This window comes from Kwoniella shandongensis, chromosome 10 (assembly GCF_008629635.2).
Source record: "Kwoniella shandongensis chromosome 10, complete sequence".
Lineage (NCBI taxonomy): Eukaryota > Fungi > Basidiomycota > Tremellomycetes > Tremellales > Cryptococcaceae > Kwoniella > Kwoniella shandongensis.
The window spans coordinates 728,665-740,953 of NC_089296.1; the positions used below are offsets into that span (position 1 = coordinate 728,665).

General features: G+C 49.9%; 3 protein-coding genes across 3 annotated transcripts; 2 read left to right on the forward strand and 1 right to left on the reverse strand.

The window, feature by feature from the left end:
* Positions 1–575: 575 nt before the first annotated feature.
* CI109_105664 (uncharacterized protein) lies at positions 576–2,797 on the forward strand (the record flags this gene model as incomplete). The annotated part of the gene is made up of 11 exons (XM_065967708.1): positions 576–717; positions 801–981; positions 1,034–1,295; positions 1,404–1,506; positions 1,565–1,658; positions 1,732–1,835; positions 1,902–1,913; positions 1,977–2,098; positions 2,159–2,273; positions 2,353–2,587; positions 2,659–2,797. 11 exons carry the CDS (start codon positions 576–578, stop codon positions 2,795–2,797), a joined length of 1,509 nt encoding a protein of 502 aa, XP_065823780.1.
* A 331-nt stretch (positions 2,798–3,128) lies between these two features.
* CI109_105665 (uncharacterized protein) lies at positions 3,129–7,451 on the forward strand (the record flags this gene model as incomplete). Its single annotated transcript, XM_032004170.1, has 9 exons — positions 3,129–3,511; positions 3,635–3,798; positions 3,875–3,957; positions 4,159–4,901; positions 4,971–5,093; positions 5,164–5,285; positions 5,965–6,096; positions 6,419–6,875; positions 7,304–7,451. The coding sequence occupies 9 exons, from the start codon at positions 3,129–3,131 to the stop codon at positions 7,449–7,451; spliced, it is 2,355 nt and encodes a 784-aa protein (XP_031861401.1).
* Positions 7,452–7,743: 292 nt separating this feature from the next.
* CI109_105666 (uncharacterized protein) lies at positions 7,744–11,246 on the reverse strand (the record flags this gene model as incomplete). Its single annotated transcript, XM_032004171.1, has 10 exons — positions 7,744–7,943; positions 8,026–8,149; positions 8,222–8,424; positions 8,493–8,558; positions 8,629–8,749; positions 8,802–8,949; positions 9,014–9,157; positions 9,205–9,302; positions 9,361–9,370; positions 9,427–11,246. 10 exons carry the CDS (start codon positions 11,244–11,246, stop codon positions 7,744–7,746), a joined length of 2,934 nt encoding a protein of 977 aa, XP_031861402.1.
* Between the last annotated feature and the right edge of the window lie 1,043 nt (positions 11,247–12,289).

Below are 12,289 nucleotides of genomic sequence, written 5' to 3' on the forward strand. Positions count from 1 at the left end.
GTAAGAACCGTATATCAATCTCTTGGCATGGCTTCATCGTCGATACAGATACTGTACGCAATTCACTGTAGCTAAATAGCGTCCCATCTGTTGTATTACCATTACCTACCATATGACAAGCTCACAAGCGCTTGTAAAGATGTCATGCGCGATTGTGACTCGACTTGCGCCACTCCCACAATACGCCACATTCTCGAGTCGACGATGATAATAAGTTACACTTGGGCTTATCTCCAAGGCCAGTCGCACGCTAAAACACGCGCTTCGCCGAGTGTTGGTCATCGAAATCTCGCTTATTGCTTATTACGTGAGGGAAAAAGTTGGTACAGTGAGGAGCGATAACATACGCCGCATGAGTCGAACGTTGCATCGTTACATCGTTACATTGTTACATCGACAATCACAGTCGACTCGACGATCATTCATCCATCTTCATGTTATATATATATAAGGACGATTAAATTGCTCGGAATCCATTCCTTCGCCTTCTTTTCACACAAGGACACATAGAATTTAGAACTTAGAATTCGGAACCCATCAAAATAGTAGCTCATCGACTCTGCTCACAATCCACTATGCAAGCTGACACGATCACCGAACCACCTCGACCGGAGGGAGAGCTCAATGGTCATGCATACACCAACGGCCACGGGAAGAAGGCTTATGATTGTAGATCCTTCTTGAGCGATAGGGCCAAAGTCTCCGAAATTGATGGTAGTGAGTGGAGAACGCCTAGCATTGGTCGGTTCGTGGGGTCGAGGCTGATGCTGATGGGATCGTGTCGTTGCTTTGATGAATAGTCAGAGGGTTGATGTCTGTCGAAGGACCCGGTGTCGTTTCTTTCGTGAGTTATATATATGTGCTTGGCGTTCAATCGAGCTTGGCTGATGTGTTTATCGCTATTGTAGCTGTACGTGCATGTTCATCGGACATATTCTCGTCCCAATTCTCCTATCACAAAGCCAACTCCGACTTCTCTCGGTAACCCTCCCACCTCACACATATCCAAGTAGCTAACACCGTGTGCCCACAGCGCCGGTCGACCCAACCCCACATCTTTCCCTTTCTCCGCCATGACCCTTACCATCAAACCTCCTCTCGCGGACCCTTCCGCCCTTCCTGTGGACATCACGATTGACGGAAACGACCTCGACACGGCATTACAATATGGTCCGTCGGCAGGTTTGCCAAAGTTGAGAGACTGGTTGGAGCAATTGCAGAGTAAAGTGCATAAGCGAGAGAGGGGGAATTGGACGATCAGTTTGGGAAGTGGTAGTCAGGATATGATGTACAAGGTGAGTCAGCACATTCGTACGACTCAGGTGTATACTTGCCAAGGAACAGGCGCGCTGGAGTTAGTGATCTTAATCACTGAGTGCGTTGCTGATCCCTTGCGTGTGTAGGGATTCATGTCCATCCTCAACCCTGGCGATCCGATTCTGCTCGAAACACCCTTATATCCCGGTGCTCTCCCCGCTCTCAGACACTTGAACGCAGAGTTGATCGGTACGTCTCAGCTATCAAATTCCGCAGAACGACCCTTTCAGCTGACCACCTTCCGTAGAGGTTGATGTTGACGATCAAGGGTTGTCCCCCGATAACCTCGAGAGGATATTGAGCACTTGGCCTGAAGGGAAAAAACGTCCTCGTGTGATCTAGTGAGTGCATGTCGTGCTCCCCCGAACGCACACAGACAGCGATTTGCTCGAGTGCTAATGAACCACGATTTAGCACTTCGCCTGTAGGAACTAACCCTTCTGGATGTTCTGCTACAAAAGAGAGGAAACTTGCCGTCCTCGAGGTGTGCAAGAAGTATGATGTGTTGATCTTCGAAGGTGGGTTCGCACCTCGATACCGTGTAAATCTGGCACCCTGATAGCTGACCAACTCTACACTACCAGACGACCCTTATTGTGAGTAGGGCATTGTGATTGCATAGCTATGACGTAAAGATCAACTCATGTTGTTCGTCGCAGACTATCTCGCTCAGGAGCTCATCCCCAGTTACTTCGAACTTGAGACTCAGGTCTACCCCGAAGGTGGCCACGTGCTCCGATTCGACTCTTTCAGCAAACTCCTCTCGGCCGGTATGAGATTGGTGGGTGGCCTCGGTGAATCACATTTGAGATCTGATGCTGACGAACACCTGTGGACATAGGGTTTCGCTACTGGACCGAAGGAACTTCTCCACGCAATCGACGTTTGTACCGCTGGCGCCAACTTGCACACCAGTTCTGTGTCCCAAGCTGTCGTCCTTGGCTTAGTGCAGCACTGTATGTCCTTGATTGCGTGCAAGCGTTTGATATGAGATCATGGTGGCTGACAGCAGGACTTGTTACTTGCTCCTTGCAGGGGGTATCGAAGGTTTCCTCAGCCACGGTCGTGGTGTCGCCAAGCTTTATGCCGAACGACGAGCCGAATTCGAAGCGATCGCTCACAAACATCTCAACGGTCTTGCTACATGGGTCCCACCAGTAGCGGGCATGTTCTTGTGGGTGGACATGAGTCCCGCAGGTATCAGGGACAGCTACGACTTGATCAGGCATGAAGCGCTTGCCAAGGGCGTGTTAGGCGTTCCCGGTATGACGTGAGTGACCACGTTCGAATCCGACGAAGCCACAATCGAAAGAGACAGGCTGATGCTTGGTCCCTGTGCAGTTTCTACCCGAAAGGAAGGAAGAGTCCCCACGTGAGATTGTCATTCTCCATCGTCGACTTGATTGAGGAGACAGAATTGGGCTTTGCTAGATTGGCAGAGGCGATCAGGGAGAAACGAAAGACTTTGGGATTGGAGTAATTGAGCAAAGTGACATAGCGACTATCTTTCGGCGAAGATCAGAGGTAGAGATACATGTGCATAGATAAAAGTAGATCAAGAAAGAAGTCATGCATCATAATGGTAGATGTAAGTTACAATCATGCACTGCACGGTGATGATAAGATGCCACGTTGTGGTCCGAGTTGTATGACCGATATATCCCCGAATTAAGCATTGATTTTACTTTGTGTGCTAATCTCCTCGCATCTCCATCCCTTCGTTACATTCTCTCGCCACGATTCATCCGTTCGAAGAGAGACAACACAAGAGTGGAGGACGTCCACCTATCGACTGTGATAGACGTACGATAATGTCCACTTCTCAACCTATATCAACAACATCAACATCAACTTCTAGAATAGATACGTTTACTCCTAACCCCGATATCGTCATCAAGAGTGAAAACAACAATAACAACAAAGACGATAAAGAAAACAATGGTGGTCTGCCCACTTCATCCCCTTCCCCAGCTCTACCAAAAGCCATAACAGGGACAGCTTCCACCGATCCAATATCGAACACGGCTGCACCCTCGACTGTGATAGCTGAAGCGAAACCATTCCCCGGTCATGTGGACGCTCAGCCTGGTTCAAGTACAGGATGGGAGAAGGAGATGTTAAGTAAAAAGCGAAAATGGGGGATGATGGGTTACGAAGAGGAAGAGATGAGTTGGTTGATGGGTGAATGTACAAGGTGGGTTTGGGAAGCTCATCGCACCATTCGTCTGTGTACTACAAAAACAGCGTGGACGGAGACGTTCCGTTGGTCGTTGAACTAGTATATACTAACGCACATTGATTTTCCTTCTCTATCCAGCTTACATCTCGCCCTCCTCCTCGACCAAACTTCAACACTCTATCCAACCCCGCCGACCGCATTCGGGTCATACGAAGATGCAGTCGACAGATTACTCCCTTATCACGTTTGGCAAGTACATGACGAAGAGCTCGAAAGTTGGAAGAAGGGAGATAAGGAAGCGGGTGAGTAAACCATCCTTCCCGACCAGATTCGATATAAGCCGAAGTTGCTGATTTGTATATTATGATGATGGCGCAGAGATCAAAGAAGCGGAAGAGCTGGTGGGGAGAATACGAGGGATACAGGAACGGTTCGTAAAGGCCAGACGGAAAGAAGCAGATGTGAGTGGTACTACCTTCTTTCCCTGGGGGTGATCTGAGCCAAGCTCTGTGGTCTGAGCACTCGTCTCCACTATACTACCCTCAATCGCGAGTTTGTCGTCCCTCCTTGCTTACTCACTTCTCATATGGGTTGACATCTCGTCACTCTTTAACATCTTGGCTGGGATGAAACGCCTGACATGCTGACACTGGCTATTCCAGCACCCCTCACCCCTCCCATCCCTCATATCCATTCTCAACTCGTCCACCGCCATCGTCCGCGAAGAGCTCACTGCCTTACAAGCGACGCTCAAACCCATCCAAGCAGAATGGAACGTCATTGAGACCGAGCAAAAACGGATACAGGACGAAAAACGTCGAATAGAGGAAGTGAAGAGACGGACTGAGGAGGCGAAGAGGAAAGAGCTTTTGGAGGAAGAGGAGAGGAAGAGAGTGGCGAAGATGGCAACAGAAGCTGCTAAAGTGGTTGTCCCTCCACCTGCGCCCGCGCCAGCCCCAGTGCCTGTCCCAGCTCCCGCAGCAGCGCCAATGCCTAGACCGATGCCGGTGCCGGTAACGCCTACTGTACCCAGGGTGACAACTCCAACAGCAACGACAACGACGATTCCCACACCGGTCTCTGCTACTCCCGGAGGAGATGGCGCATCAGAACGAGGTCGACCGCGAGGGAGACCCAGAGGAAGAGGAAGAGGTGGATTAAGGGAGGCGGTCATCACACACACAACAGGCCAGGGGCCTGCAACACCTGCTGGTCCCGCCAGTACCACTGGTATCGCACCTTCCACACCAGCGGCAGCACCTCCCCGCCCGCCTTTACCCGCTAGTACGGCAGTAGGAACACCTACGCCACCAGCGTCGCACGGTGGTCACATTGGTACATCAGGCAACGCTACAGGGACGAGCACAGGTACAGCTCAAGGACCCGTCAACATCACGGTGAATGTGTGAGTGACTAAACCAACGAATATTTGTTTCATACTAAATGCCACGCTAACTTGTGCTCTCCCACGTAGCTCTATCATCCCCCAACTTGTCACTCTTGGATTACTCCAAGTACCACCGAATCCTGCTGCGCCAAAGACACCAGCGACGGTGCTCAGAACGTCAGACGATAAGAAGAGCGTCGTCCTTTCCATGTGAGTGGTTGTGAATATGTGAACGAAGCAGAACATTCGACGACTGACTACTTCTCTCTGTATCATGTAGTAACCTCTCAGCATGCTCGAAGACCCAGTTGTTGGGTTTGGCAAAGGTGTTAAACGTCAGTACGAAGCCTGCAGCTGTGCCAGCGGGGGGAGGAGGTGTTCCCAGTCCGAATCCTAGTGGGAGTAAGTAGTGTAGGAGGACAAGCAGACAGGAATAGTTGTATCATCACCACCAAGATCGAGAGGACATATATCATGCATGCTCTCTGTATAACGTGCAGGTTTGGGCTCCCTTGGTTCTGTATTCTGTCATGCGATTTGAATATCACTATACTGGCGAACCTCTATCACCCACCATTAAGGTCTATGAAGTGACAGCCGCCGGCGTATCGCTGAGTTTCCCACGGTGGTATAAGTGATAAGTTGAGATACTCGGCAACTGACCTCGAAGTTGAAATGTCCATTTTCAAAATATCCTACAATCAACGTTACTACAACTTACTTGAATCTAGAGCTTTGAGCTGCACAAAACACATATACTTGTATACAAGACCGCCTCACTCGAAGCGAAGTACGATGGTATCGTTCACAAAAGTCTTGAAGAATGTGGTGGGAGAAACGGTTCGTGTGAAACCAAGGACGTTTTCACCAGGTCAAGTTGGTGAGTTCAGTTGTCCACCAAGTCAAGCAAGGTCCATTTCACATATCCGCCTGTGTCCTGTCCTGCGTTTCGATCATGTGCTCTGCCACTTCTTTGCAGACAGATCTGCAGTCCAGACTGTAATCAATGTGCAGGAATTGAGGACGTCGAATTGTATGACTGAGAACACGAAAGCTGATTTTGATTTTGATTCGTGGGCAGAACGCATGCCAGTCGACCAAAGACCGACTTGTCTCTTATTGAAAGATGTACCAAAGACCGCTCTCCCATCTGACGTATTGAGAGCGTTGAGGGACGTAGGTGCTATCGATGAGACGTTCGGAGTATCATCTCGTGAGTCTGCTCAAGCTCTTGATTCTGGTAGTTGTGAAGTGGTACGCCGCGACCAGCTGCATCTTCAGTTTACGACGGGTTCGTCCTCGGACTAAGATGAAATCACTTTTTCGGACACCATGTCTGCTGGGGATGATCGCTGATTTGATGTCTCCTACTCTTGTTTTCCACGCACTCCAAATTCTACTTTCCCTCACGGTTCGACCTTGCTCCTGCTCGTCCGCTCGCTAACTCGCACTCCTGACCTCTCACCCTCTCAACCTCCTCGCTATTGCTCGCTCGTACACCATCGCTCGTTCGCGCTCGCGTCGTCCCGCTCCAGTCACTAGCCCTCCCCCTTCATTAACTCGCGCACCCTCGCTCACACGAACATGGCATCTGACCACTCCTTCCCCTGCAATCTGCACATCAATATACCAACACCTCTCTTCCCGACCTCCATTCAACATCGCCTCTTCATCCCGTCTTCCCTCCTCCTCCTCCTCCTCCTCCTCTTCTCCTAGCCCTTCAGTAGTCCAATATACCGATTCTACCTCTTCAGCCTGGATCTCCCAGTTGATCTCTCGAGCGCTGGAAGATTCGAACCTCCGTTCAACAGCACGTGGTGAACATCCAGTTGAGAAGACGTTCACCACGGAATGGGTGATGAAAGCTGGTTATGGAGGTAGGAGAGTTACGATCAAGGGATTGCCGGGGGGCGTGAGTTATGATGATGTGAAGAGGTTGGGGAAGGATTGTGGACTTGTGGAAGGGCAAGATGCCTGTAAGAGATTACCACCGTGAGTCGGCGTGGCGTAGCATGTCTTCGGCTTTTGGGACACTTCACTTTCACTTCTGGGTTTTGGGTCTATGGGGTCGGGTAGGCGATTAAGTCGCTCGCGTTCAAAGGACCTCTGGGCAGAGTGAGGAGGAGCCGCTTTGGGTCGAGGTGGAGACAATGAAGGTTGAGGCTGGGACATGATCATCCCGTGCTTTGGAAGCAGCGACAAGAGTTGCGTCGCTCTTGCGTGCGAATCACCTGTCTCTCCAAAGGATATTGTGATCGTATCCACAGATCCCTGCGTCGTAAAGGTGGTAGAGGGCTCTACTTTGCCATCTGCAATTCACTCGCTCAATCTTCAACGTTCTTCCTCGTGGTTTCCTCCCTTCTCGTTTTCTCCCCTTCTACTAATTTCTGCTTCAGAGCTAACCACCCATACTCTTTCAGCTCCAAATTCAGCCTGGTCTCCACCTTCTGCCTCACCACCAACACGGTCGCCGACGCACATCGTCTAGCTCGTAAAGTTCATATGAAATGGTACAAATCTTCAGTTCATGGTGAGAAGTATCTGATGAGGGCGCAAGTGGTTTATTAGACCACCCGAGCCACCCGAGGGGAGGTGGGGATTACTGTGGATCAGGTATTGTAGCATGTGGAGGACAGGAAACATTCTTTCTCAAATTGATAATATTCATCATCATACATCACTTTATGTATGTCTACACAGTGTACATCTACTCAATAAACACATGAACAACATCGATCACACGAACTCTCAAGACTCAAGCACTCAACGATCTTTATGGACTAGTGCCCTACTCTCCTTCATTATTCGTCGACCTCCACATGACGTCGCCCTCATCCCTCACACCGCCCGGACTCCGCCGCTACGTCTTCCCCCTCGTCCTCTTCTTCAACTTCACCTTACCACCTCCAAATTCCATCTGCTTAATCTCCAAAATCTTCTGCGCATTGAAATCGTTACCCAGCCATCTGACAAGGATCAACGGTCTCGGCGCTTCTGATCCTGAAGAATCTTCGACAGCAGCTTGGGGTAGAGGTCGATGTATATCGGGATGAAGTCCGACTATAACAACGATCACCAATCTATCAGCCTTCACTTTCCTGAGAACAGAGCGGAGTTGGAAGAAAGGAGCGTGGCAACTCACCTGGTCTCGCTTTGATACATTCTATAAATTCAGGATGTCTCGTGAGATATTCTTCTACATGGACAAAAGCCCGCTTCCGAATCAAGATATCTGCGAATCGTTCTCGGACCAGTGGAATATAGCCCTATCACCATTTCAATCACAGATCAGCCTTGAAATGGTTGAAGCCATAATGATAGCCCTTTTGCCTACTCACCCCTGATACACTCCAAAGATGTTGACATGGCGGTAAGAGGTTCGGCGCAACACCCTCTTTCTCAGCTTTGGACTTCCGCTCCGCGTTGATGGCATGTTGTAAAGTCTGGACTTTGGTAATCATCTCTCCGACAGAGAGGGCAGTGCTATCTTCGCCATCTGTTCCTTCGAAGGGTATGAACGTGGAAATCAGGAGTGAGCCGTCTAAGTAACCACACAAGAGCATAGATGATCAGCTTGATCTCACGTATTGACCGACTCTGACCACTCACTCTGCATATCCCATTCACCGCCCCACATCCCGATCAATTCTGATCCAGCGGGGATGACCATGTTCGCTATCGGAAACAAGCGTCTCTCGTCAGGATCCCCTCCATTTGGCCTGGCGAGTTACAACGCATCACTCACTCCTCTTGACATTGGCCAGAACCGTGCTCAAATCCGAATCGTCATTCTCCTCATTCTGCTTTGTCCATTCTTCCTCCAGATCGACAGTTCGTACACTTCGACGTGGTTTCGAATGTGCCCACTAGCGCATCATCAGCATATCACACATAAACAAGAACACGAGCTATACTCACGATGAGCGATAACAGTCTCTTGAATCGTTTCGGATCCAGTTCATCCGCTCTGATCATCGCCTCTCTAGAAGGCCAATTTCGCGTGACCATATCGTCCACGTCGGCGTAATCACGTAAAGGGTTCGACAGATGTGACGGGAGGTCAACTCTGCAGTATCCCAGCACATCAGTGAAAATGCACCCGAAAGCGAGCACAATGCAAGACAACTCACTCTAACATTTCTGGGACAGCTAATCGGGACAAGGTCTTCTCGTTCCAAAGGGCTTTACATCGCGTGAGGACTTCTTTCAGCTGCTCGGGGGTGAAATCTGTCGGTGTTACATGAACACCTAATTCCCGAGTCCGGTCGCCCAATCTGCGCAACGTCAGCTTGATATTAATTTCGCAGCGAACCAGACACACCTTGTATGGGATAGACTGCAAGTCTTTCTACCTGGATGGAAGACTTGCTTCATACGCCACTTCCCGATACCTACTCGAGGTCCACCACCTCCACCGCACTGGCGGTACGTCAGCACCAAAATTGTTTCCCTACCAATACCACGGCAGCATACTCACGTCGGTACATCTGGCACGAAGACATGTTAGCTACGTATCACATTGCTATGGATATCGGCAGCTCACCTCTGATACTTGCTATCGCAAGAAATGCAGACAATCTCGGCCATATACGCTATCGGTTCCTTCTCCTTTCCGCCCAGTATCTGTCCCGAACCCACAATCCTCTGACAAACATCACACCAACATCTCCTATCTTTCACTTTCGCCTCCTCGTCATCGATCTCCATCGACGCTCTCATTCTTTTCCTCGTCTCTACCGTTCCTATCGATGTCCCGCTGCCAGCGACGTTCTGATCCGGTAAGGTCGAAGGTTGAGAGACTGGTGCGCAATCTGGACATCTCAAGTTGACTGATATCGGATTAGGTAACTGGGATTTCGGAGCTCGAATCATCACTTTCGCAAGTTGTTTGTGACAATTGACACAACTCGCATTCTGTTCAACGACGAGTTTCTTCTCAGCGGCCCGTTTCGTCTTTTTCGTAGGCGGTTGTTGTTGTGATGAGACACTTTCGTTAGGTGATGGACTACGTCGACGCGTAGGAGAAGATTGGGGTAGCAGGCCACTCGTCATGAAATCGGGATTGACACCGGGAGGTAATCCGGTCGAAGGGTCTACAGAAGAGTAGGACATCGGTAGTCCTTGACTTTGTTGGCTGTTTGAGTAGTCAGCGGTCGAAGGGAGGGCAACCGAGGTCGGGTCGAGCGATGTTGACCCGTCTCCGAGATCAGGCAACCATGACAGGAAATTGTTGACATTATCGCTTTGGAGCATCGCTTCGAGATCGAACGGTGACATGGCAGTTTGACCGCCTCCGAAGAAGCTTTGCAAATGGTCAACCTGCGGGTTCGAAAGCGAATTTGTTGATGATCCGGCTATGTTCGAGGATTGATTGTACGAGAATGGGTCGATGTTCTGCTGCTGCTGCTGATTGGCGGTATTACCGGTTGGTTCTGAGGGACCCACTTGTGCGTGCGGACCTGGGAATGACATTGATGAGGTTGATGTTGTTAATGGATCAGGTCCTAGGCCATGACCACTTGCAAAGAATATCGATCGTCCATTGTCGTGTGTTTGTCCCGGTCCTGGTCCTTGCCTCGGTGCTTGCTCATGTCCGTGTCCACGTCCATGATCTGCCTCCCCTCCAATGTCGTCCCCACGTCCATTTCTTCCACTTGATTCAGCTGGAGTGAGAGCAGACCCTTGACCGTTGCCGTTACCTTGACTGCCTCTGTGCCCGTTCGACGATGGTAATTCGGGTGCTTCCGATTTCGCCGCTGCTCCAGTCTTCAACCTCATCAATTCCAACTCTGCTTCCTTCTCCTTCCTCCTCGCTTCTGCAATTTGCAATTCCAACGATCTCGTTTTCAGTCGTATCAGCTCGGTCCATAATACATGTCGCGTTGGATCTTCCATATTCGTCGGCATTTCTGCCAGAAAGGATGTGATCGAATCTGGAGTATCGCCAGGTAGCGATAGACCATGACCGGGACCGGGTTGACTATGGGTTTGTTGCATGGCGGTGGCGGTTGGATGAGCCGTTGACGGTAGTGGTGGGGGGGTTCTCGAGATTCCATTCATGAAAGCGTGACCGGTCGATGCTGCTTCAGCGTTCAAACGATCTTCAACCGACTTGTAGGTCAATTCATCTGCACTTGGTCGATCTCCCACTTTGTAAGTCGCCGGTCTCGCCCCCGGGACAGGGAACGATCCCCTCTTAGCGAGAAGCCAAGGATCGTCAATCGTCGGACCGTTCGCTGAGCGTTGATGTCGTTCAATCTCTTCCGGCGTAAGTGAGGATGTAGGGAGATGGACATTGGAAGGGCCAGCGGTGGTGACCGAGCTCATGGGGAACGAAAAGTGGTTTGAAGTTGAAGGGTTCATGTTGTTAGAAGTGGATGGATGGGGATTCTGTCCATGTTGACCAGTGGAACCCTATATGATGGAAACAACAACTTATGATCAGAATAACAAATAACATAAACATATTATGGGTATTCACTGAGATTAGAGAAGTTGGAGGTCCGATCACTTACCTGTTGGGTATGTTGTGATTGTTGCATATTGGCTCGTGCACTATATCTGACCCGTTTGGGCAAGTCATGTAGTGCTCATCGTGTCAGATGTGATAACTATGATTATGATGAGGAATGTGATGTGAGTGAAAGAAAACAAACCAACATGAGATGATACAACAGGTTAATCTCCACCGTTTCCGGAGTGATTCCCGTTGAAACCCCAATCCAAAGTGAACCCACGTGAAATCACAAACCCTCGGATAACAAACGCAACCGTAACTTTGATCTGCATCTCTTCCAACAATAACATACATCTCTTACATCGCATGAGATGGATGGCATGGCATGCCCCTTCATGCTTCGTCATCTACTAGACTCCTCCCATCACATCCTCAACTGATCACAATCTCAACACCGCTGGCAACGGGCACAACCGACGCAAAGCCCGATAATATCGTCGTGGAGTATAGAGTGTACAACTTTCGTCGTCTCCCTTCTGGCGAGATCATAAGAGGAGATGGGTGGGGAGTCGTAGACTTGCTCGTGGTTGGAGGGTTGATATGGATCGCATGGAGCTGTTACAGAGAGTGGACATGGCTGCTCATAAAAGAAGCAGGCTGGAAATGGGATCAAACGATTGTGAGTATCCCCTCACCTACTCTGAAATACATGACGAATGCTGAATGGTAGATGTGTAGTTGTCACTGCTCTTTTTCGTGCTTGGGTTACTGGCATACATACACGCAAGGTGTAACACCGTATTGTATGGTGAGTGCATCCTCCTCCATCCCTACGACAAGGCTAACCTTCCATACGTAGAGTCAATCACACCCATGCCATCGCTCGGCGTCCAACTCTCAACCACACGAGGTCTCTCCATTTCCTCCCCTACACTGAGGTCCTCTGAAT